General features: G+C 41.6%; 1 protein-coding gene across 2 annotated transcripts; it reads left to right on the top strand.

The window, feature by feature from the left end:
- Positions 1 to 11,175: 11,175 nt before the first annotated feature.
- On the top strand, positions 11,176 to 26,297 carry THOC5 (THO complex subunit 5). 2 transcript variants are annotated; one of them, XM_075276568.1, is made up of 21 exons: positions 11,176 to 11,249; positions 11,466 to 11,566; positions 12,060 to 12,203; positions 12,517 to 12,630; positions 13,606 to 13,703; positions 13,810 to 13,956; positions 14,122 to 14,236; positions 15,348 to 15,480; positions 17,100 to 17,135; positions 17,601 to 17,678; positions 18,564 to 18,604; positions 19,600 to 19,699; positions 19,798 to 19,906; positions 20,003 to 20,104; positions 20,552 to 20,648; positions 20,750 to 20,864; positions 20,945 to 21,048; positions 21,809 to 21,896; positions 23,142 to 23,257; positions 24,446 to 24,636; positions 26,157 to 26,297. In XM_075276568.1, exons 2-21 carry the CDS (start codon positions 11,489 to 11,491, stop codon positions 26,218 to 26,220), a joined length of 2,070 nt encoding a protein of 689 aa, XP_075132669.1. In that variant the 5' UTR covers positions 11,176 to 11,249; positions 11,466 to 11,488; the 3' UTR covers positions 26,221 to 26,297. The 2 variants fall into 2 exon arrangements, with proteins under 2 accessions (XP_075132669.1, XP_075132670.1); XM_075276569.1 differs by lacking the exon at positions 17,100 to 17,135.
- Positions 26,298 to 26,299: the final 2 nt, after the last annotated feature.

Here is a 26,299-nt window from a genome sequence, read left to right as displayed (position 1 = left end):
TATATGTGGTCAGAATCTGTATTGTCTGATTTGCTAGAGATATCCTGCCTACATTATATGTAAAATACTAAAGCAGAATTTCTCAATGTCTGAGAAGATTTAAGAAAGCAGTGTTTCTTGGCAGCACAGCACCTAGATAGCACATGCACTTTTTTTTATTTGAATATATTGTATTTAACACATAGAAGTCACAACATGTTGCCGTACAAATATTTTATTACATAGAGTACATACAACATGCATCATCGATGGGCAAACAACAAATAAGCCAAGTGCAGAAATCTGATCTTGGAAGGAAAAAAGGAAAGTGAGAAACTATTGCTATATGTCGGGAGAGACAAGGGTAGAAGTGGCATCCAGCCAAGGACCACACACTGGCATATGCAGTTTAATGTGATTCTCCAAACATTTTCTTTCCACTAGATCTAGAAGTAATAATTCTTATGATTTTGATTATTATCTTATTAAGGACACAGCCTAAAACCACCCTAATGAATTTGCCTAATTATTTCAATCTGACATGTTATAATGTAGTAATAACTTTGAAGTGCTTTAACTTCTCAAAGGGCATTTGAGGCTTTTTGTTTGTTTGGGTTTTTTTGATGACACGTAATTTGTGTTAGTGAAAGAAATGTAATTTTCAAAGTTTGGAATTATCTACTTTTCATATAGTAATACTACCCAAATTACTTTATAAATACACAGTCCAGTCACATTAATGTGACCACCTGTCAAAATCCAGAATAACCACCTTTCGCAGAGCGGCACCCTGCAGGTGCCTAAGTAGTTCCTCCAATTATGAGCTGCAATAGGGCTCATTCTGCAGCCAAACTCCAACCTTTGTCCCATGAGCCTTTAACTACCCCCTTATAGAAACAGTATTGGGCAGGTGTCTCAAAAATGCTGCAAAGTAAGAATGATTTAAAAAAAAAAGTGTTATTTATTTTTGTCCATTAACACAATTCAAGGTAAATAAACAAGAGAAATCAAGATCATATCAATAGTTGATGTGACCAGACTTTGCCTTCAATGCAGCATCAATTCTTGTAGCCACACTTGCAGACAGTTTTTGAAGAAACTCCGCAAGGAAGTTGTTCCAAACATCTTTAACAACTAAGTAGAGAACATCTGTGGATATAGGCTTGCTCAAATCCTTCTTTTTCTTCATGTAATCCTAGACAGACTTGATGTTCAAATCAGGGCTGTGTGGTGGTCATCACAAATTTCAGGATTCTTCCTCCAAAGGGTGATCACCCCCAATAATGATTTCATGTAGATTTCTCTTATGTCCATTTATTTCATTATGTTAATTGACAACAATAAACTATTAACACTTGTATTTATCAAAAGATTTAAATTTGCAGCATTTTTGCCCTACCTGCCTCAACGTTTTATACAGTTTGTAGAATAGGTAGATAAAATTGAAAGCATTCGGAAAGGGGGTAATATTGAAATTAGTGAGCCATCCATATCAGATGCACCAAATGGATCCACATCCCGGCTTCCCCTGACTGTATAGACACGCTTGGTACATATGGCCTCTCAGCATATTTTATAATTACACACTAATTTTCGTATTATGCATTTATATATTTAATAAACCTTGATGGCATTAATATGTATATTACACCTCATATCTCTAAGATACACTTAATAACTTCCTTTTGTTTGTGCATAAGGATAAAGGATATGCCCAGTGGAAAGTACAGATTAAAAGATTCAGCAGGACGGCAAGATGCCAGTCATTAAGGGGTTAATGCTTAGAACACTGTTGGGTAGTAACCATCTGCAGTAACTATGGCGATTGTACCGATGTCATAAACACAAGCCTATGACATAGAGAACCCATTAGGGAAAATTCCAGACAAGAAGGGCATACAGCCATATGCAGCACAAGACCTGATGTGTGGAGACCTGGAGCTTCATCACTCCACAATCTGTCAGGGAAAAAGGGGACATCCGCCTAGCCAGCCAGATCAGCCGTATGTTCCTAGCCAGCCAGATCAGCCGTATCCTCCTAGCCAGCCAGATCAGCCTTATATGCCTAGCCATCCATGGGGTGACAGATGTTGCAGCCAGATCTTCCTCACATCCGGTACAAGCTGTGTGAGGCCTGGAGAGGTCTCACTGTTACATGTTGGCAGTAACCCTCTAAGCCCAAGGGAAGGGCAATCCTCCAGCCATGGTTCCCTAGAGGTTTCCTCCACAGGGGGTTTTCCTCTCCTGAGTGCTGAAGGGTGACTCTTTGTGAGTCGGGGGTGCGCCATTTTCAGTGTCTTTTTCATAGCAATTGGCCTTATTATAAATTTCAGACACTGAATGAAACAATTATAATGCGATTTTCAATAAATATTTTTCAGTTTCACGCCTGATTAAAGTGTTTGTGCAATTTTTTTCTACAATATTTAGTTGATGTGATTGTACTTGGGAGTCAGGATCCATGAGAAATGTCATAGTAAAGGAGCCACATATAAAGTAGATGTCTTTCTAAGGGTATGTTCACACAGAGTTTTTTTTTTACAGCGGATTTTGACGCGGAATCTGTCTCAAAATCCGATGCCAAAAACGGCTCCTATTGACTTCAATGGGAGCCGCTCGCTTCTTTTTTCCGCTAGCTAGTAGTGGGAAAAAGAAGCGACATGCCCTATCTGGCCGCGGATTCCGTAGCTGACTCAGCCGCTTCGTCCGCAGTGCGAGACTCCCTACCGATTAGGCCCATTCATTTAGGCCTAATCCGGAGTGGAATGCCGCAACGGGATACCAGTGCACAGACTTTGTGTCCATGCGTAAAAAAAATAACGGTTTTCCAGTGGAGAGGCTGCACACTGACACCAACGATTTGCTTTAAAAACCCATTCAAATGAATGGGTTTTAAATGTGACCGCCCGCATGGGCGCAAGTGTGAATACCCCCTTACAGTGGTATAATTTCTGGTTATGGCAGCTTCACTGCTTTCAGTTTTGGTGGCATTATGGCTAAATGTCTTCACTTGTCTTGTGTCATGTGTTTATGTTTCTGTGGGTTCATTGAAGGATTTTACGGACACGGGCACAAGTGTGAAACCCCCTAAGGCTAAAGGTAGCTGTGGACAATGCACCATCACTACAGTACGTAAACAAATAGGTGCCAAGAATATGCTGCATAAGAGGTGAAAAACACAAAAATGTTTACCAACATAGCTTCATAGCTATGAATAAGGGACCTCATCCTTGTTCCCGAAACGCGTAAGCTTATCTGTTTTTTGTACGTGCCTGGATCCATGTCTGTACCATATTTTAAAATTTTTGAAGTAAAAGTCATATTTTATGTATAATTGGGCATGCTGGAGTAATTTTTTGTATTTTTGACATACTAGAGTGCGGAGGAGGGGGTCAGTCTTGGTCTTCGGTGTCTGTGTCAGTTGGGGGGGGGGGGGGGGCATGTCAAAAGTTTGCCACGGGGCCCCGCCATTCCTAGTTACGCCACTGCATTCATGGCTTCTTCCGACGAGACGGCTCCTCATTCTGTGCTGGCAGGCTGCACACTCTTCTCTTCTCCAAGCAGTATGCGCGCACTGCTGCCGGTAAATCACCTCTACTGCACGTCCACATATGTGCAGTAGAGATGGATCATCACTGGAGAAAAGCACACAGAGGACAGGAGGCGGAGGAGCCTTCTCACTGGAAGAAGCGTGGAAGGCAAGTATGTAATATGGGTCGGGGGTTGGGCTAAGTAGGTAGGGAAGGACAGATAGCTAGAGAGACAGGGAGGGGGTATATGGGTGAGAGGGGTTAGTAAGGAAGTTACATAGCAGGAAGCAGAAGGATGTAAACAAAAGCAAGAGACACCAGGGGCCCCCAGAGACACCCCGAAATCAACCAAAACACGCTAAAAAGTATATGGTTACATTTATTAACCCATTAAAAGAACTAATAGACACTTTTTAAAAAAACATTTTCTGCCCAGAAAGCCCCTTTAAGCTAGCTGGTAATAATATAACTCTGTATGCAACGCATAACCTGTGTACATACAGGATAGCCACAAGCGCCAAATTCCTGGACAATGGCTTTGGCTAGTATTTTTTTGGTGAAAAAGGTGACAACCTTAATTATTCCATATTGGGGACACTAATGGGGCTTTATACTGTGTGTTACCCAACAAAGGTCACTATTACTGTGGGGGCACAAAGGGGCTTGGTGAGGCCAAGGATCAACATGGAAAGGGTTATGGCCCATGAATCAAGGGAAGGGCAATCCTCCAGCCATGGTTCCCTAGAGGTTTCCTCCACAGGGGGTGACTCTTTGTGAGTCGGGGGTGCGCCATTTTCAGTGTCTTTTTCATAGCAATTGGCCTTATTATAAATTTCAGACACTGATTGAAACAATTATAATGCGATTTTCAATAAAGTTTTTTCAGTTTCACTCCTGATTAAAGTGTTTGTGTAATTTTTTTCTACAATATTTAGTTGATGTGATTTTACTTGGGAGTCAGGATCCATGAGAAATGTCATAGTAAAGGAGCCACATATAAAGTAGATGTCTTTCTAAGGGTATGTTCACACAGAGTTTTTTTTTTTTTTTTACAGCGGATAGTGACCTTTAACATGTATTAATTTAATCAGATTTAAAGAGGACCTTTCACCATATCTGGGCACATGCAGTGTTATATACTGCCAGAAAGCTGACAGTGCGCTGAATTCAGCGCACTGTCGGCTTTCCCGATCTGTGCCCGGTGTGAAGAGCTTACAGTCCGGTACCGTAGCTCTTCTATGGTCAGAAGGGCGTTTCTGACCATTAGCCAGAGACGTCCTTCTGCCTCGCGGCGCCTATCGCGCTGTATTGTGGAGCGGGGAGGAACTCCCCCCTCCCGCTCCTGATAATACTCGTCTATGGACGAGCGCTGCGAGCAGAGGGAGGGGGCGTTCCTCCCCGCTCCACAGCACAGCGTGATAGGCGCCGCGAGGCAGAAGGACGTCTCTGGCTAACAGCTTTCCGGCAGTATATAACACTGCATGTGCCCAGATATGGTGAAAGGTCCTCTTTAATAATATTAATGTATTGGTATATTGTATATAAACTAGTGTTGTGGGTTGTGACAACTATATTACTGCATGTCGATTGTTATGGTAAATTTTGGCAGGTACTATTTCCTCTTGTGTATATCCTTACAGGCTGTGCTTCCTGGGAAAAATAAGTAAATGAGCTCTCCTCCAAGCGGAAGTGTCACTGCTGGCAGCTACCTTGTATTTTCATGTCAACCTGGTCTCGAAAAATGACTGGCTTGGCTAGAATCTAAACAAAGCCAACCAATGAGTTCTCACATGTTCAAGAGTATCCAGAATCACGTGACTTGCAACTGTTATGTATTATAACTCAACTAGCGCACTGATGCAACTAAAACTTAACATTTATTAAATATACATTAAAAATGTGCTGACAGACATATGACAATTATGTTAGAAAACATAACTAGAGGAAATTTCAATAAAAAAAAATGATGTATGCTCGTGTGTCTTACTAAGCTCCACAACATCGACTAATTGGAGACATATCCACAAAGACAACCTGTGATTTTCATAAATGAACAGAGCACAGTGACCATAAACAGTTACTTACAGTCTGCCTGATAAGGTATAGTAATAAAACGGTCTTACCATAAGATGTAGGTAGGGGATACACAATCAGTGCTGGGCGTACCACAGGAGGATATTCAGTCCCTGTTCTTTACCTGCCGATAAGCCCTAGCTCCCAATAGACTTTCGCTGTCCCAAGCTGACCTTCCAGGTAAGACCCTAGTTGTCCTTACGCGTTTCCCAGTGCAGTATCGCACTGCTCATCAGGGGACCTTATTCTACACTGACTACTATCAGCAGACTACTTCCTTCCAGAAAGAGATGCTCACAGTGGTAGGACAAACTCAGGATAAGGAGATTCTTTCTGCTAGCACTGAATACAGGCAATGACACTGGCAGCACTCTTTGCCTCCTCTTGAGGTTATTTAAACAAATTTGTCGGTGCTCCGCCCCTCACCTGTATTAGCATAGAACCAGTGAACGGCGTCCTGTTGAATTCTGGCGCCATATTGCACCTCCTGATGACGTCAGCCAGTCCGGCCGTGTCATCAGTATACTGGCAGGATCCCGCGAGATTACGGACCAGATCCCGCACATGCGTAGATGTCCTCACCACCCAAGTATAGCACGGAGTCCCGTAACAGACTCCGCGCTTGCGCAGTACCGCTTGGATGCTTGACAGGCATATGGATGAGGAGCCAAGGAGTATCCACTGAGAGGTATTAATAAATAAACACCTCTCCTTCGTTTGATATCCAATGAGAGTCATACTGGTCCCTCCCATCCCTCCTTGTGTTCATATCCCACACTCAAGTATCTAACCTCCCCCTGATGAGTTCAAGAGGTTAGTATGTGCAGGATATTCCCTCATCCCCACAATCATAGCTCCTGGAAACATTTATTAATACTGGATTCTATCACACTTTATTGGTAAGGACACCTAATAATATGACATAAGTAAGGTCATAAACAAAAAATATTACAAAATTTACAGACAAGGAAAGGTCTATATTATTCATCTCAAATGAATATAGGCATATTTTCTCTTTCCTTGTCTGTAAATTTTGCACATTTTTAATGTATATTTAATAAATGTTAAGACTTGGATAGAATCTCAAGTCATGTTTCAAGTCATGTTAATGAGCAGTGTCGGACTGGGGTGTCTAGGGCCCACCAGTGGAATTGTTTCTAGGGGCCCACCATCAGTACCCCTGTAGACCAGCGTTACCAAAACAGGGCGACTAAAGTTAAAAACATGTCGGAGCCATGCTGCTCACCCACCACACGATGTGCACCACTACAGTACCTAAACCCAATGCGACACACTGTATGGAATGTGAGCAGCGTGGCTCCTAGAATGTAAGGGCCCGTTCACATGGGCACAGAGGGGGCGGATTATGGTGCGTAATCCACATCATAATTCGCTCCCTCACAATGGTGGTCTATGTAGACCGCCAGGCTTCCTTTTTCCGTGAGCGGTATGCTGCCGTTCACTGAAAAGAGAAGCAGGCTGCCCTTTCTTCGCAACCGCAACAGTTGTGGCAGGCGGGTTTTGACCCAAGAGTGACATGGTTCACCGCGACACTCTCGGTGCCAAAACCCACTATACCGCCCCCCATGTGTACTAGCCCTTACCATTACCTGTAGCCACGCTGTTCTGGAAGAGCTGATCTGCAGAAGTCCTGGCTGTTGTATCATCACAGATGTAATATTGATGGCCTATCCTAAGGACAGACCATCAATGTTAGAAAGATGGATAAATCCTTGAGGGTAAGTTCACACGGGGTTTTTTGGATCGGAACCTGAGGCAGAGGCCACCTCAGGTTCCAATCCAAAAACCGGGGAGTCGCGACTGAAAGCCGGTGCACTGCACCGGTATCCAGCCACGCACTCTGCTTCAGATTATGCCCAAATGAATGGGCCTAGTCCGGAGGGGGGAGTGTCTTCAGGCCGAATCGCAAGGCACAAGCCAGCTCCCGGAAAAAGCTCCTGAGCGTCTCCCATTGACTTCAATGGGAGCCATCTTTCTGGTCAGGATTTTGAGGCAAATATGGACTGTATTTGGCTATAACCGCATACCTCCCAACCGTCCCGATTTCCGTGGGACATTCACGATTTCGGTGATGCGTCCCGCGGTCCCGGTTGGAGGGAGGTATGTCCCGATTTCAAGAACGCAGATCTGAGTTGAATACATACGTGACTAAAGCAAGGAGCTGTCACAGCTCAGCTCCTTGCTTTGCCGCTGCACTCCGGCTAGTGGCTGTGTAGGCGCGATGTGATGATGTCACATCGCACCTACAACTGTGTTAGCGAGACTGCGGAGAGAGCGGCGGGGGAGCGAGGAAAAGGTGAGTTTAAGTTGTTTTTGTGTGTAGACATTGAGGTGGAACATGAAAACTGGGGACAGATGAAGGAGATTACGGCATGACACTGGGGGCAGAGATGTGGGGACATGATTCTGGGGGCAGAGATGTGGAGACATGAATCTGGGGGCAGAGATGTGGGGATATGAATCTGGGGGCAGAGATGGGGGGACATGAATCTGGGGGCAGATGAAGGAGAGGACGGCATGACACTGGGGGCAGAGATGTGGGGACATGAATCTGGGGGTAGAGATGGGGGACATGAATCTGGGGGCAGAGATGTGGGGACATGAATCTGGGGGCAGAGATGTGGGGACATGAATCTGGGAGTAGAGATGGGGGACATGAATCTGGGGGCAGAGATGGGGAACATGAATCTGGGGGAAGAGATGGGGGGCATGAAACTGTGGGCAGAGATGGGGGACATGAATCTGGGACGGAGATGGAGGGGACATGAAACTGGGGGAGAGATAGAGGGGGGACATATGATTTACGGGTGATTGTAGGAGGATTATACTGTGTGGCGGCACATGGAAAATAAACGAGAATGGGCGGAGTCAACATAAAAGTGGGTGGAGTTAAATTTGCTGCGGCACGCTATGCGCGCCGCACATTTTGTCCCTCTTTCAGTTCTTCAAAGGTTGGGAGGTATGTAACCGCATCTGGTTACACAGTGTGTCACAGCCTGAAAAAAAACACCCTGAGGCTAAGGCCCCATGGGCCAGAACCGCTGCGTTAAAGTGCTGCGGGAACAATTGCGCATGTGAACGCATTGTGATTCTTCCCATAGCGCTTTGAAACAGAAAGTTCATGGAGTTTTCCTCTGCGGACTTTCTGTTACAATTATATCTATGAGAAAGCCGTCGGCGTTTCCGTAGATATAATTGGCATGCTGCGATTTTCAAAACCGCAACGGTTTTGGAAATCGCAGCGTGTCTGCACTACGATTTTTTCCGCAATGCGCGCCTTCTTTCAGCGCGCGCGGGGTCAAAATTAAACTCATGCGCAAGTCGGTTCCTCAGGCAGAGCCATTTTTTTGTGGCCGCTAACGCGAGCATGCGCAGTACGCTCCTGTAGTTCCATGGCCAACCGCATGTGAAGTCAGCTCTGCCCGAGGCCCGCTGGCAGAGCCGACTTGCGCATGTGTTGAATTTTCACCCCCCCAGGGCCACGGGGAGGGCGGCATTTTTGCTGACCTAAGCCATTCCAGGACAAGCTGTCCTGGACTGGCTTAGGGTCACCGTCACTGAGCGGTGGATTGGGGAGGTCGCTGGAGCAGTGCTGCTCCAGCGGCCGCCCCTCACGCTCAGACAGAGAGCAGGTCCTCTCCCTGCCTGCTAAAGACGCTCGATCTGTACAGCCCCGCCCCCGCCCCCTTCCGCTCGGCCCCGCCCCCTCCTCCGGGGGGTGGGGGAGCTACGGCTTTCTGACGTCTGCCTCAGGCGGCAGAAAGCCATGGTTCACCCCTGCCCCCGCGTGCCGGAAGAAGACGTGGGAAAAGGCCATTGCTGAAGAAGATGGAGGCGGTGCTGGAGAAAGTTCTCTTGCAGTATTGGGGATGCCCCCAGTGCTGTCTGAGTGCTGGGGCCCGCCCCCAGTGCTGCGAGTGAACTCATTTGCATACCGACAAAAACCGGGATTTTGAGTGAATGGCGAAGACATCAAAAGGTAGGAGAAGAATAGCCTTTTTTAAGGCTATTCCGACGTGTTAGTGAGAAAAAAATGAGTTTGAATGATAGGATCCCTTTAATAGCAGTTAACACTATCATGTCCTTCACATTAACCCCCTGTGTGCCTCACATAAGAGTTACTGATATATGAGATATATGGAGGTAATAATTAGGTATCTTCATTATTAAGCTCCTTTTTAGTACCTCCCTATGTATGTCTTACATATTAGTAACCTTTATGTGAGGCATACAGGGGTTTATGTGAGGAACATGATGGGGTTAATTGGTAACTAAATTAATAACCCCAAATGCCTAACATTACTAGGAACAATTATACCAGCATGTACCTGTGTGTATTTTCCTTTCACTTTACTGTATAGACCTCGCCTCTTCTCTCCATTTCTTTGCAGGATGCAGACGCAGGAGCAAGGTTCAGACAGTATCCCGGAGTTGCACAGCGATTAGCTCCCCCTCCTGGGCTTTCCTCTCTAGCTAAGAACGGGGAGTTTTTGATATCAGTGCTGTAGCAGGGCATTGAGGGGACCTCCCTCTGCTCTTAATGTATGCAGGTCCTGCGCTAGCTGCCGACCCAGGACTAATTGAGATGAGAATCGGGGCCCAGCGGGGGATTCACCGGTTCCCCGGTGGGCCAGTCCGAATCTACCCCCAGTTTATTGTCACCCTCCAGTTACCCCTACGGCTTAATGTCCCCTTCCAGCTGCCCGAGTTTAATGTCCCCCTCTAGTTGCCTCCATTTTAATGTCAACCTCCAGCTTCCCCTACGGTTTAATGTTCCCCTCTAGTTGCCCCCAGTTTAATGTCCCACTTCAGCAGCCATTAATTTATTGTCCCCCTCCAACCACCCCCACTGTTTAATGTCCCCCTCCAGCTGCTCCAGTTTCATGTCCCCTCTAGTTTCCCCCGGTTTAAACTGGGGCACCAGGAGAGAGACTTCTTACTGTGCGCAGTTGGAAGGGGACATTATAATGTGGGGACATATAATGTACAGGTGACTGTAGGAAGATTATATTGTGTGGGGGTACATGAAAATGAATGTGAAAGGGCGGTGTCAACATAAAAGTGGGCGGAGCTAAATTTGCAGCGGCTTGCATAGCGCGTTTTGTCCCTCTTTCTGTTCTTCAAAAGTTGGTTGGTGTGGTTGGTAGGGGTTTTATACTGTGTGGGGGCACAAACAGACATTGATGGGAATGGGTGGAGCTAAAGTGGAAGTGGGTGGGGCTGTAATTTCTCGCAGGCAGCATAATACAGCACACACTGTCTCTTTCAGTCTTTTGAAATTTGAGAGGTTTAGCGTAATGTATTACATCTTTTACATTGATGTGTGAATCCATTTAAGTCATGGCTAATGGTGTATATGTAGTGCAACATTCCGTGTATGTTCACTCTATATATAAGACGCTGCTCTCCGCTACACATATCAACGCGCATGCTCAATTCCTTCGTCTGGAGATCCTTTTGTGTTTATCACAGCCACGTCCAGGGGGCGCGCCTCACAGTCTTGCACCTTCTCGTCAGATTTTCCTCCCTGCTGCCAGCTCTATGGTAGAGTGCAGGGGTCACAGGCCGTGTTTCCGGCCGGCGCACGGCTAAGCAACCGGAAGTAGGGGAGATCTGCTTCATCTATTGACTACAGTGAGCTGCTGTGTAAGTTGTCAGTCACGGTCGTATGTAATATATTTTTTTATTACATAAGTTGCCGTTTCCATTCCGAGTGGCCAACCACGGCAGGTATCTTGGCGGTATACGTAAACCGTGTGAAAAGTAGAGGCGGAAAATGGTGTAGAACAACAACTCCCAGCATAATTCATTGCTATATGTTGTTTCCGATGTAAATGGATATTTCTGGTGTTTTGTTTACAGTGTGATTAACATCACTATAAAGAATGTCTTCAGATGCCAAGAAAAGGAAACCAAAAGTCATTCGGAGTGAAGAAGGGAAGCGAAGCCGCCATGAGGAACAGGTAGATTGTCATAACCATAATATTGGGAAAGGGTGTGTTCACTTTAAAGGTTTTTAGAGAGATTTTTATATTAAAGGGGTGGTCTGGGAAATAGAAATTCCTACACTAATCTAAACACCCTCCCCCGCTTACTTTCTAAATTGCATAATTTATCAAAAATGTATAGTTACCAACATCCTTGGGGTGGTCATGTGACTGACGGCCCCAGGGACATTCTCCTATTACATGGTGATGATCTGTTTCCCCATTTCCAGAAGTGGAACGTCACTACTAACTACAGCACCAACGTTAATCTATGTCTTCACAGTTACAGTCTATAAATCCTGTGTAGTTTGAGCTACAGTCTTTCGTTATTATACTCCATTCTGTCCCTGCTTTATATTTAGTAGGAGAGATAGAAGTAAGAAACTCGTGATTCCAGGTTCAGAAAGTGTTTATGTTGTGGCAAGTTCTTGTTTCCAAATTCCCAACAATTATCTTTATCTTTGTACAGGAAGGACGATATTATAGTGAGGAATCCGAAGTAGATTTGCGAGACCCAAAAAAGGACTATCAGCTTTACAAGGAAACCTGTGAAGATCTGCAGAGACTCATGGCTGAGATTCAGGAACTTAAAAGCAAGGGTGGCAAAGATGTGGTAATTAAATCAGTTTACCTGTTCCTAGGCTTAGGTTATGTGCACATCTGGATCAGACGTTTCCTTCTGAGCCTTAGCTCATGTATTTAAACAATCAATGTTTACCATCAAAACTATGCATACCAGGCCAAAACCCAAGAGATTAATTTCTCAGTGATTTGGATCTAATCACTTAGGTCAAGGGTTGGTCTTGATGCTAAATACTGCAATAGAAAAGAAAATCTCTAATTTTCCTTTTTTCTTTTTTTATAAATAACATTAATGCTTCCATTTATTATAAGTTTAATCTCTGTTTAATTGTCTCCTGTATTAGTCTACAGAGATTGAGGAAAAACGTATCCAAAGTTGTGTGCACTTCATGACCCTGAAAAAACTGAATCGCTTGGCTCACATCCGACTAAAGAAGGCTAGAGATCAAACTCATGAGGTATGCAGCTTTTGCATGAATGTATTTCCCTATAAATCATATACTTGCAGTGGCTTACATCCAATAATTGAAGCATTGAAATGGTAACACAACATTTTATAATGTGTCTTATGATTTTTATTTTTTTTTATTCCACTATTAGCATTTTTCTCAGGCTCGCAATTCTGTTTAATTGACAAGCCTCTCTCTGTTTGCTTCAATAGGCTTGTCAATCAAGACAAACTATCTGGGAATTTCCCGCCCCCCCAGGACACTTCTCTCAGTTTCCATTTTGTCTTTAAAATGCCGCAATGTTTTAGACAAAACATACCCTATAGTAAACATAGCTGTTTGTAGCAAGAAACCATGTAGAGATTTCTTGTTGTCCGTGCTTAAAAAAAACTCAACTTGACCTGATCTAACATTTATCATCTAACTTGTGTATAGGTAGTCTACACTGGGGGAATTTATTAAAATTTTCACTTTAGCTTTCTGGAAAGTGACAAATTTTTAGCCTTGGATTGGGGAAGGACACCTGATAGGTTTACTGTAACTCAAACCTGCAAACTGTTGATTTGCTGTGCCCCAGTTGGGAGCCTGGCAACAAATACTTAATAGCAGAAGATATTAAGCATTGCACAGGACTTGGGCTCTATTCAGATCACATTTTCATATCCGTTTCACCAGTGTTAAAAAAAAAAAAAAAAAAAAGGGGGCCATTTGATTACATAGACTGACTGTTTTGATAACAGGGCAATGTACGTGTGAAAAAAAAAAAACCCAACTGGTTGTTTGCTTTCGGAAACTTTGCAAAAAGCGCATTCAACAGCAATCAAAACCAGTATAGTTTGAGGCTACAGCCATCTATTATTTCCTCCCATCTGAGTTTTACTTCTGACAGATAAGATCCAATACTAAATTTCTTGAACCACCTTTTTAAATCGGTAACTTTTGGTTTATTTTATTAATCTATTTATTTCTTTTTCTGCATTCTAGGCTAAACAGAAGGTGGATGCATATCATTTGCAGCTACAGAACTTGTTGTATGAAGTTATGCACCTTCAGAAGGAGATCACCAAGTGTTTGGAGTTTAAGTAATACAGAAAGGCATTTTTGCTTTCTTAATATTTGTTTTGTCCCAGGACAAATCTTTGTGTTGCAGTCTTAATGTAATGGCTTGTAATCCTGCTTTCTATGCAGATCCAAACATGAAGAAATTGAACTTGTAAGTGTGGAAGAATTTTATCAAGATGCTCCTCAAGAGATCAGCAAATCTGAGATTACATCCACTGACCCACATCAGCAAACATTAGCCCGCCTTGACTGGGAGCTTGAACAGAGGAAAAGGTTAGAAATGGCTGTCCTGCCCTAATACTGCTACTAGCTCTTATGCACATTTTAGGAACACACTGCATTTTTGTTTGTCTATAATTCATACATTATAGTCAATTTCTTCTATGAGATTTTAATATTTAGTGAAATAATTGAGATCTGTTTCTCATCCCTCCTTAGGTTGGCTGAGAAATATAAGGAGAGTTTGGCTAGTAAGGAGAAGATTCTAAAGGAGATTGAAGTCAAGAAAGAATATCTGAACAGCCTCCAACCACAGCTTCAGAATATAATGCAGGTCATTTGCTGCAGGATTTCTTTAATCAGCATTTGCTCATATCCTGTTTTGTTTCCCACAGATTCTATTACCTTGGATATACATACAGATTTTCTGTCACATTTCAGTTTTAACTATTGAGCGACAGTGGTACTCCTTTTCACAGTGTCCTGCTGGACAGCAGTTGTAGCTGGAAGGGAATGGCTATACACTAACGTGTAATGGCATAACTAGCAGTATTCCCGTTTCAGAGCTTACCTTAGCCTTTACTGTGTTAAGCCACTTAGTACTGTTATATCAACATATTGTCTTGTTTACGGGGAAAGAAAGATGGTTGTGGATGCCTCCTTTTCCCTATGCTAATATTATACAAGAGGTTGCCACTGTGACTTTAGCACTATATTAACATGCCTTGTATGGGCATGAAGGTTTCAAAGTGAGGACTAAGGTAAGCCCTAATGTCCTATTACAGCTTTTTTGCCATTACATAGAGTATGGCAAAATTACACTTTGATTCTTTAAATCAGAAAAATTGTGTAGCTCTAGCTTTACATTGAAATGAGGAGAATAAATGATACTGCTTACAGAACTCTTACAAGTTTCCCATTAGTAAGTTATGAGGTAATTCTCCAGACAAATAGCTGGGTTTTTGTGGCTGCCTAACAAGAGGTCCTGCCACTAGATGATCAAACTGAATTTACATTGTGTTACGTAACACCAGTAGGGTCACCATGTAAACTGTAAAGTACAGCTAGTATGCATTGACAAACAAACGCCACTAGTGCTATCTGCGTTTTGGAAGGGAAGGATAATCTAGTTCTCAAGACGTTTTACAGTATGTTTTAAAATCTCTTTGTTAGTACTTATGGTGTTGAGAATGAGTAGAGTAGTAAATAGAGTAGTAAATGTCTATCTGTATCCAAAGATGTGCAAACCAGAGGTAGCTGTAAATGTGAGTTAAAACAGTAGCTTTATTCGTTTTATTACAGTTTACCATTTTTGCCTTCTAACACATCAATAATAGCAGGAATTCACATTCTACTGTTGGTTCTAGCACTGAGGTGATCCTGGATTGCACTGCAATAAGGGCTGTGTCTTTAAAAATTCAGTCTTGCTTTTTTTCCTTCCTTAGGCTTCATTGCCGGTACAGGAATACCTATCAATGCCATTCGATTGTATGCACAAACAGTATGAGACAGCGCGACATTTACCTGCACCTCTGTATGTGCTGTTTGTTCAGGCAAGTGCATACAGCCAGGCATGTGGTAAGTGTTTTGTTTGGCTGTTTTTTTTCCCTTAAAAGAAGTTTGTATTTTGTGTAAGATAAAGGGGTGGCCTCTGAGAATGCACATAGCAGCTTTTTGTCTCTGTTCATATGGGTACACAGGTGTCTCTAAGGGAGTGTTCACACTACCGTCATTGTCCGACAGGTAGTGTCCGCTCCTAGTGTCCGTTCAAAATCTCGCACGGACATTAGCATCAGACACTAGCTGTGTCCGTGACATTTTTCATTCATTTAAATGGCGATCGGGTGCGTTCTTTTGCACTCCGTGCCTGTCCTTAAGTGTCCGTTCCTAAAGATGTCCAACTTTTCAAGCGGACAGAAAAAACCTACGTCGGGTTTTGCTGTCCGCTTGAAAAGTCGGACATCTTTAGGAACGGACACTTAAGGACAGGCACGGAGTGCAAAAGAACGCACCCGATCGCCATTTAAATGAATGAAAAATGTCACGGACACAGCTAGTGTCTGATGCTAATGTCCGTGCGAGATTTTGAACGGACACTAGCAGCGGACACTACCTGTCGGACAATGACGGTAGTGTGAACGCTCCCTTAGCGGTTTGTTGGATTGTTGACATCAATAAAAATGGAAAGCTTGATTAAAGGGAATGCATCATGATAGAGGGCTGTGAAGTCGGTAGGCCAAACCACTGACTGAGATTTTTACAACGCAGCTCCAACTCCTGTTCTGAATTCATAAATAGATTAAATTCCTATGAAAGTAAATATACAACACACTAGACATGCAATGAATAATAGAATACCAATAATTGTCATAAACTTCTACAGTTTTCACACTGGCTACTAAGCCAAATAACAGACTAAGGCTTCAAGATCACAGTTAAGAAGTCATCTTGTTATGACAGCCAAGGTTACAGTGAGAGATGACACATATATAGGCAACATAAGCACCTCCATTGACAATATGTGATAATCTTCGTCCCCTTCCTGCACAGTAACCTCTCACAGATAACTTAGAAAATCTTGCTATTAGTGTCAATGAGAACATATCTTGTCTGTTGTATCTGTGATCCATGTGCCTGCTGTAAAACACATATTTCTAATATCTGCTTTTAATAGGCAAAGAAAATCATACATGGTGCATTCACTTTAAAGTGCTATAAAGGTTACAGATGTTTTCAAAATCTGTTATACCTTTTGATCAGGGAATTACAATGAATGACTAAGCTGTGGCAGACTCTTGTCCTGCTGGTGTTTTGTTCATGAGACTGATGAAGAGCCATTGAATGTTATTGTCTACACATTATTGTGATTGCTTGTTATACTGGTCAATTCATTAGCAATGTAAAGTTGATCAGAAATGAAATATTAATATTTGTGTCCCCTTTACTGTTTTTCTTTGTCTTGCATGGCTCTTCTCGGGGCTGTGTACATTTATTATTTTTTGACAGGGGCTCCTTATAATCCCTGAGGATTGGTCACATGGACTAGCCCAGGGTTCCCTGTCTTGTTCTGTCTAGTGGTCAAGATATCTTCACACTTGTCTCCTTGCTGTCCTGTCATACATTCTTTTGCCTGTCTTCACTCTCTTAATTTATGTCTTGCTTTTCTGTATCTGTTTTCACCTTTGCCCTGATGTCAGCCCACATGAAGAGTTACTCCCAGCCCTATAGGCAGGGTGAGTATACATCTTCAGTTCACCTAATTTTACACCTGTGTGATGAATCTTAGACACACAGCATTTTGCGTTATGGTATCAAGAAGGCTTTCGGGAGAGACGTAGTGGCTGCAAGTCTCTTGACTTTTGCGCTTTTGCTGTTTTACAATGTGCTTTTGCGGTGTGGAGCTTAAAGAATTAATGGTGGTGTTTGCATCGATTATGCATGTCAAATTATTTTATTCTAATATCAGTATGGTGTTATAGTAAAAAGAAAGTGATTTCTATTAATAGAAATTTTATTATGTATGTAAATATCTAGATATACGGCAAATGTTTTATTTTCTTTTTTTTATCTTTCATTAAGTGCCATGTGTTTGTATACACATTCACAGTGGCATGCAACATAGATACACATCAATTTATTTATTTTTTTATTTTAACCTTTTAGAATTGCATTACACATTTTTCCATATTCTGTTGTAGACAAGAAGCTTGTGGTCTGCATTGAAGGCAGTGTTGAAGAAGCAAAAGCGTTATTTAAACCACCTGATGACTCTCAAGGTATATAATGTATGATGGGGGTGAGACATTTATTGAGTAACGTTAACATATTATCTCAATGTAAAAAAGCTATTGATGATCGCGTGTAGATTGCAAGAAATAAGTCACTAAGTAGGCTCAGCCTTAGGGTAAGTTCACACAGAGTTTTTTGGTCAGGATTTTGAGGCCGTATCTGCTTCAGGTTCCAGACCAAAAAAACCTGTGTGAACTTACCCTTAGGCTAAAGACCCGCGGGCCGTATCTGCAGCACTAAAGCACAGCGGGAAGAACCGCTGCATGAACACATTGCAGTTCTTTCCGCAGCGCTTTTAAGAGAAAGTTCAAAGTTTTCCTCTGCGGACTTTCTCTTAACATTATATCTACGGGAAAGCTGCCGGCGTTTCCGTAAATATAATTGACATGCTGCGATTTGCAAAGCCGCAATGGCTTTGCAAAGTTCATAAAACATTGACCAATAAATTGAATGGTAGCATTTTCACTTTATACTTGGTCATTAAAATGTGGCAGTTAGAGAGTAGTTTCAGAATAATTTTGGATTGGTGTAGATGTCTGAATGGCAGTGACAGATGCAGGCGGCCGCTCCATTCAGCTATATGATACTGCTTGAGATAGTCAAGTGCTGTACTTGTCTTCTCATTGACAGACCTATTGATGAGACCTCAACAATGTTATTTGCTAAAAGCATTAACATTGCCAAATAGATCCTGCAGGAGCAACACTTATCACCTTTCCTGTGGATAGCAGACACATTGTCATTCTGCGAATACTGATTTAAATACATGGCGTAATAATGGTAGAAGCTGTGATATAGACAAAATGTAAAGCAACCTTGCTCTGAAAAGTTGTCAGCAAAGCATTTAAATTTTCTCCTTTCTACTTTCCTAGATGATGAAAGTGATTCTGATGCAGAGGAGGAGCAAACAACGGTGAGGGAAATTGGTTAATTTCACAATTCCTATTTGAGTGGGCACAATATTTCATATGTATTCACATCCATTCGTTCTTGGGTCAGTCACTCGATTAAAAACCTTGCTCATTTGTTTGTAGAGATCAAAGGAATACATGATTTTAAGGTGTTTATTCTGTTTGTAGGGATCCGATTGTGGTTTGTCTTTAGAGCCATGATTTTTAGGGGAAAAAAAGTATTCAAAGGTTGTGTCAAGGCTTGTATATAGAGAGTTGTCTAAGATTGAGACTGAGGCCTCATGTTATGGAAATACTACTTTTACTTCAGCTTTTCGAGCCAATGCCGAGGGTGAATTTAGAAGAAGGGGAGTAGCATGAATATTTTCTAATAGATTTGTGTTGAAGTAACTATTGGCTTTGGCTTAAAAAGAAAATAAATTACGGCTTCTCCACAATGTGGTGCCGAAGTCAAAAGGGGTTTTCCCACAAAACAAGTTATCTCTTATTGATAGGATTCGGGTAATTTGCACATTAATGTCGGTTCAACTGCTCATACGGCCACTGATTAGAGGAATGGGGGGTATTTTTGTCCCCTTTTCCTGAATGGAACTGTGCTCAGTCAGCCTGCACACCATTTCGATCACTGCAATGTGAGTGCCAGAGATAGCTGAGTACTGTAGTTTGGCAATCTCTGGCACTCCCATTGAAAGAGCATTGAGCGCGCTGCCCGACCACTGCTCCATTCAGAAAGCGGGACTAAAGTCTCCCATTCTTCCGATCAGTGGGTGTATGAGTGGTTGTACTCTAACTGATCTGCATGGATAAGGGGATATTTGTTTTGTGGAAAATTAAAATATTGGGAAAAATCAACAGCAGCACTTCTCCTTAAAATATGTGCTGTGTTTGAGGCGTCACTAACTGATTTTCTGAAAACTATAGGAACAAAAACCTGTAATTGCCTTGCAAGCGTTTTCACTGTTTAACTGTGACCTTTTTTTTTATTTATTTTTTATAGAAACGGCGGCGTCCAACACTTGGTGTGCAGCTAGATGATAAAAGGAAGGAGATGTTAAAGAAGCACCCACTCTCTGTTTCCCTCATTGTGAAATGCAAAGGTAGTTTATTATTAGCCCTTGTTTTACCGTGGAATATGTTTTTGCTGGTAAAAAAGTTTGACGGTTCTTTCTTAATTTTTTTCCCCTCTCATTTACAGATAACAGCTCTCTAAATCTTACCTTCTATTTCCTCATGAACCTCAACATCCTCACTGTAAAGGCAAAAGTTGTGCCAGGTTCTGAACTAGCAAGCTCCATCAATGCCGGGTGAGTGGCCAAAAGAAAACTTATATACCATGGAAAAGTCACTCAGTCTTTTTTGGATGTGTCTAAAGGTAGTTTTGTTATGTTTCTTTTACCTAGTGAGCTACTGAACCCTGAAACAGTTCTTAGCTGCCTGTACCCTGGAGATGATGGAAAGAAAACTCCCAACCCAGCTAACCAGTTCCAGTTTGATAAAGTGGGGTGAGTTGTTTTTTTGTTTTGTTTTTTAAAGTCTTTATTGAAGATTTTCACAGAACAATAAAATCATCAAAAGGAACAATTGAGATTGTTTTTGGGGAGGAGAGTCAGGGGACTAACGGAAGAACAATAACGTAATCTCTACCTGCACTGTCAGCTATACTTGTTCTGCACACTGGTTAAAGTGAAAGTGCGAGTGTATGCTCCTCCACTTTATCCAGTGATATCTCTAAATATTTGTGGGCTAAAGACATGATCTTATTATAAAGCCGAGATTCCACAGATCACAGCTCCAGAGAAGAGTTAGAGCCGTTTAAAGTTGCAATGCTCACTGTACATGTTCTGCTCAGGGTAAACTGTAATGTACTTTGCTTAAGCCCCAAGTCCTGCTCTCCTATTTACCTGTTACCTCCCTGATTAACTGTGTAATTACCATTGATATCATTGCAGTATCTTGGATCTGAGTGACTATATTTCAGAGCTTGGTCATCCATACCTGTGGGTACAAACAATGGGAGGACTGCATTTTCCAACAGATCAACCACAGGTAAAGAATACACAACATAACATGAAGCTAGATTTTATTGTCTCCCTATCAGCATTTGTAATAACACGATTAAAATACATTACTTCATGTCTCATTCACAGCCGTCAGTCATAGCCGACAACACTCTAAGTGCAAGTCACATGGAAAAAACTATTAAGTTACTGAGGTCACGGCTAATGTCACGTTTGTCTCTGCACAAACAATTTGCTTCTTTAGGTAAGTGGTTCATTCCTATTCCATCTGTTTGCCCCAGATGTTGTACTTTTTATTTTGTGACATAGTGGTTTGTTTTACAGAGCATGGCATTATTCCAGTTTCTGGAGAATGCCAGAATCTATTTCCAGCAAAGGTCGTATCCCGTCTAACTAGATGGTATATGATACCATATGAAGATTATGTGGTACGTGAAGTTTAATTACATATATTCTTTTTGTTGAAACCAATGACTAAATAAAGAAAAAAAAAACCTCCTGTAGTATAGTCAAAAACTCCCTAATGCCTTGTAAAATCAGTTATTAAGTAATTAGATTCTATCAATATATTTAAAAACTGTGACAGACATGGCGGCAGGGGTTTTGGTCATGTTGCTGCCATGGTTCTTCATCCATCCAGCTTCCATTCCACAGCAAAGTTGCCAACCTTCCATACATTTCTGTACAGCAAGTAAATAAGGAACTGTCCAGTAGCCATGAAAAAATGGATACTTCTTTGTATTTATTTATTTTAATGGTTATTTAGTTCCTTAATAGATCAGTGTGATTGTAATGATCATTTTCTAGCTCATAGTAAGTGAATGTGTCTGTTAGGGAGCATTCACACTATCATTGCTAATGTCCGTTGCTGTTCTGGCATAGGATGACAGCAACTGTTGCAAAGAATGGTCACAGACTGATTCCGTTTCCATTGACACCAACTGAAACAATTTGATGGAAGCTATCTTGTTTACTTTTGTGCTGTAAGATGAAGTCCTGCATACACGAAAACTATTTTAGGCTTAGTGGCAAGAGTTTGAACTTCAAGATTTTTTGGGATTTTTTTTTTATTCTTAAAAAATGCTTCATACTAAAATGTGATTTAAACACTTATTTTCTGTTGACTTTCCTTTTCAGTGCTACATTTTGTGCACTATTATTTAACTAAATCGCTTCTCTCCATTACAGATGCTTCCGTACATTAAGGAAGTTGTGGAGTATGGATTAGCTCAGGAAACTAATCTGTATTACTCCTTTATGATTGAGAGGGGGACAGGTAAGAATTGATGTAACTAGGCTGATGTTAAAGAGGACCTTTCATAAGATTGGGCACAGGCAGTTATATCTACTGCTGGAAAGCCGACAGTGCGCTGAATTCAGCGCACTATCGGCTTTCCCGATCTGTGCCCTGGGTAAAGCGTTATCGGTCCCGGTACCGTAGCACTTTAAAGTCAGAAGGGCGTTTCTGACAGTCTGTCAGGAACGTCCTTCTCTACAGCAGCGCCTATCACGTTGTGCTGTGTGAGCGGGGAGGAACGCCCCCTCCCCTCCTGATAATACTAGTCTATGGACGAGCACTGTGAGCAGAGGGAGGGGGCATTCCTCCCCGCTCACACAGCACAGCGCGATTAGCGCTGCTGTAGAGAAGGACGTTCCTAACAGACTGTCAGAAACGCCCTTCTGACTGTAAAGTGCTACGGTACCGGGACCGATAGCGCTTTACCCGGGGCACGGATCGGGAAAGCCGACAGTGCGCTGAATTCAGCGCACTGTCGGCTTTCCAGCAGTATATAGAACTGCCTGTGCCCAAATCGGTGAAAGGTCCTCTTTAAAATAGTAGACAGTGTTTATGAACAGCTTAAGGTTTTTACAGTAAACCTTATTATAAAGGTTTCACTACCATTCTGTCCTGGGTGACCTTTTCAATGATGAATGCCCATAATGAATATGTATTTAGAGTAGGAAAGATGCCTGTATAAGGCTGGTCTTACATGGCCGTAATGTAAGTCTGCAAATGGTCTGCAATTGAGGGTTTTTAATTGCGGACCATTTGCGGACACATTATATTCAGTGCGGCCTCTTACACCACCGGATATTTTATCCGTGGTGTGCCAGGCCGCAACCGAGGTCCTCACTTTATAGAGCAGGTCTGCAAAGGCTATGAATTCACGGCACTGCACGGACTCACACATAGAACTCTATGGGCGAGTGCGGCAGTTCACAGGCGTCTGCGGTGTCTATGTTGCTGGTTAGAAACTTGTGGACCGTAAAATCATTACGGCCATGTAAGACCAGCCTAAGGCTATGTTCATGTTGTCACTTTGGGTAGTTCAGTCACCCTGTGTAAAGTGTTTTGTAGATTAATATACTTAATCTCACTGAGTACTGTATGTCTCACCTTTTATATATTAACCCCATACTGGTATCCACCGTACTAGTAGGCTCCCAGGCCTGTCTATGTTTTATTTCTATTGCAGGCTGCTATGTTTAATTTCTTTTTTTTTCTGTCTTGTATTTGCAGCCAAACTTCAAGGAGCAGTAGTCCTTAATCCCGGTTATAGCTTGATCCCACCACTGTTCAGTCTTTGCCTCAACTGGAAGGGAGAACGTAGCTCCAGAAATGATGAAAACATCAGAGTAAGTTTATTAGAAAATTTTGTGATGGTGTGATCATTAACAGGTAAAACAGTGCGTGTACTGTTTTGTAGCTGCCAAGGAACTTGGGAGCTAAAGGAAAGGTGCCTGTCGACTTCCCTTTCACATGTTCAGCTATAAAGTACAGCACAACTAGGTGTAGTAGATCTCTAACTGACTGGCTTCCTTCATCATGCACTGCTAGCTTAGCAGTCCCCCTGACCTGTGTTTCAGGGTAGTTTATACTTAGGAGACTTAATAGGGTTTTCTGTAATTTTGATATTTTTACATAATTCATTTTGACCTTTTGATCTAACGTCATTAATATTAGATAAGTGGGGAGTCAACATCTGGTACTCCAATGATATCAGGTGCTGCATCTGCCACAACCTTAGCTGTAAAATCTGAGTTGGGGACAATTTTTGGTGGAGTTGGAAGAAAGTTTTTGATTTCAGCTTCAAAGTAAAAGTAACATTAATGATGTTATATAGTTGATACTGTATATTGAATTAATTACATGCATAGTTTGCTAAATATTTATAGAAATTCACTCACTAGCTTTTCTTGTGAATTAAAGGAGCTTTGCAGCCTCCGTCTTTGGTTTCTAGAAAAGTAGTAAGTCAGCCTCACGACTCCATAGTGCTGGCCAGCACTAGCACATTGTAAGGATGTAGTAGCGGCTGTGGCTCCCGTTTCACAATAAACGTATTCATCCTGTTCAGTACACACAGTTTTAAAAAAAAAAAAAAAAAAAAAAGAGAGAGGGAGAATACCCAAATCGACACCTTTGGTCAAACCCCCCAAAAATAAAAAGTTATTTAAAGTCATGTTTCTTATAGAAATAAATAGTATAGAGGTGGTCCTGGGTTAAAAAAAAATACATTTGGTGTTTCCATAACTAAATACTTTCAATTACTCTTAATACTGATTAAATACTTATGGTAACCTCTTTAAATGGTGCCATTGGAAAATACAACTTCTCCAACAAAAATCAATCCTTCATTTGGCTTTTGGATGAGGTGGGATGAGAAAATTGGGGTTTAAAAAAAGGAAAAATTGTATTGGCGGGAATGGACTTAAGAAAAAAAGTTTTGTACTATGTGATGTGTTAAAGTAGTTCTACATTCTGATATGCGACACTGTGTGTGAATTATGGTTTTTGATCCCTCATGTCTTTATACTACCCTGAAGGTTATGGAAAGTGAAATCAATGTCTACTACAAGGAACTCATTGGTCCTTTCCCAGGGTTCCAGCTGCTGACAAATCAGATGCAGCGATTGTGCATGTTGTTAGATGTCTATTTGGAGACTGAATGCCATGATAACAGTGTTGAGGGTCCACATGAATTTCCCCCAGAGAAGATATGTCTTCGTTTGGTCAGGTATGTAAGGAAGCTTGTAAAGCTTGTACTTGTACTGTGGCTGTTTTTCTAGCAATATACTCACACACACACATATACGTACATATATATATATATATATATATATATATATATATATATATATATATACACACACACACACACACACACACACACACACACATATATATATATATATATATATATATATATATATATATATATATATATATATATACACACACACACATTTTGAGAAAGTGTTTGTTTTAATGTCCCTGAAGCAAGCTTGATAAACTGTCAGCTGTAAAAAATATTCTGTAATTCAAAACATAATTTTAGAAATTTGTGGAAGCTTAGTTCAAGTAAAGAAAAGGTTTTTAATCACACTATCCAACTCAACAAATCATCTGGTTGTTGCAGGCTTGGAGAACTCTTGCTCAGATATACCCAATTCATCTGTGGATTACACCAGCACCTTTGATTTAAAGTGTACCTCTAGTTAGAAACAGCTTCTCCTAAATGAATAGTACAGGTGAAACTAAGAAACTTTGTAATTCTCCAATTTTTGGGTGCACCAGGAGACCCAAACAACAGAGCCCGTCCACTAAAACAGCGGTTACCCGCGGTCCCCATTGACTGTAATGGGTCAGTCTCTGCAGGTCTTTTTTCCTTAAAGATTTTCGTCTGAATCTGCGGTGGAGTCTCCGATGCAGATGTGAACCTAGCCCAATATATATATTATTAAGGAGATCTTTTTCCTTCACCACTTATTAAGCTGTTCTCTTGTTCCTTATCTTCATTTTCACTACTTGTTTACATTATTTTGGTCTCCATATTCAGCCTTACACATAGAGCTCTAAGGAGAAGGGAGGGGTGTATAATGATTCTCCTTCCAGCTGGTTGGCTAATTGATTTGTTGCCTAATTCTATCTATTTGAAGCCTCTTATATACAAACCGCAGTGCTACAAGTGTTCAGAATTACAGACCGTATGAGCAGCAGCTATGTGGGGTGTCTTTTCTATCCCCCTCCCTTCTTCATAAACTAATATGTGGAAAATATATGCCTGATAATGAAGAAAAAAACGTATTTCTTTAAGATATTACACATGTACTATTTATTTATGAAAAACCTCTTCTAACTGGAGATACACTTTAAATGGTGATTGTGTAAGGCCTTATTTACATTGGGATGGTGTTGTTGAATATTTGTTCCCCTTAAATATTACAGCTGATTTCTAGGGTCCTAATTGTGGACACTCTGAATCTTGTTAAGAGACCTTCCTAAGCAAAATAGATTTTCAAGAGTGCACAAGCTTTTTAAAAGTGCACCCTTTCTAATTTGTGAACTTTAATACAATATTAATAGTATTGTTCTGTTCCTTTAGTGCTCCTAGTCAGTAGGACTATAGGGTTTCAACTGTCCAGAACCAGTCTGTAATTCTAATAAAGGAAAGAAAAAATAAATAATACAATGCTTTTGCATGCTTCTCTCAGCCTTTCTATTTTCATTTACATGTGTTTTTTTTTTCTACCACAGGGGACCAAGTCGTATGAAGCCTTTCAAGTATAATTATCCACAAGGATTTTTCAGCCATCGCTGAAACATAAATTTATTGCAAGTTTCATGCATTTGTTGAACAGAACTCCTTATTAGACGCAATCTCTAAAATAAACCTTTGT

The sequence above is a fragment of the Leptodactylus fuscus genome, chromosome 1, assembly GCF_031893055.1.
Source record: "Leptodactylus fuscus isolate aLepFus1 chromosome 1, aLepFus1.hap2, whole genome shotgun sequence".
NCBI lineage: Eukaryota > Metazoa > Chordata > Amphibia > Anura > Leptodactylidae > Leptodactylus > Leptodactylus fuscus.
The sequence above is the reverse complement of the archived record's forward strand: the minus strand, read 5'-3'. Positions and strand labels throughout refer to the sequence as shown.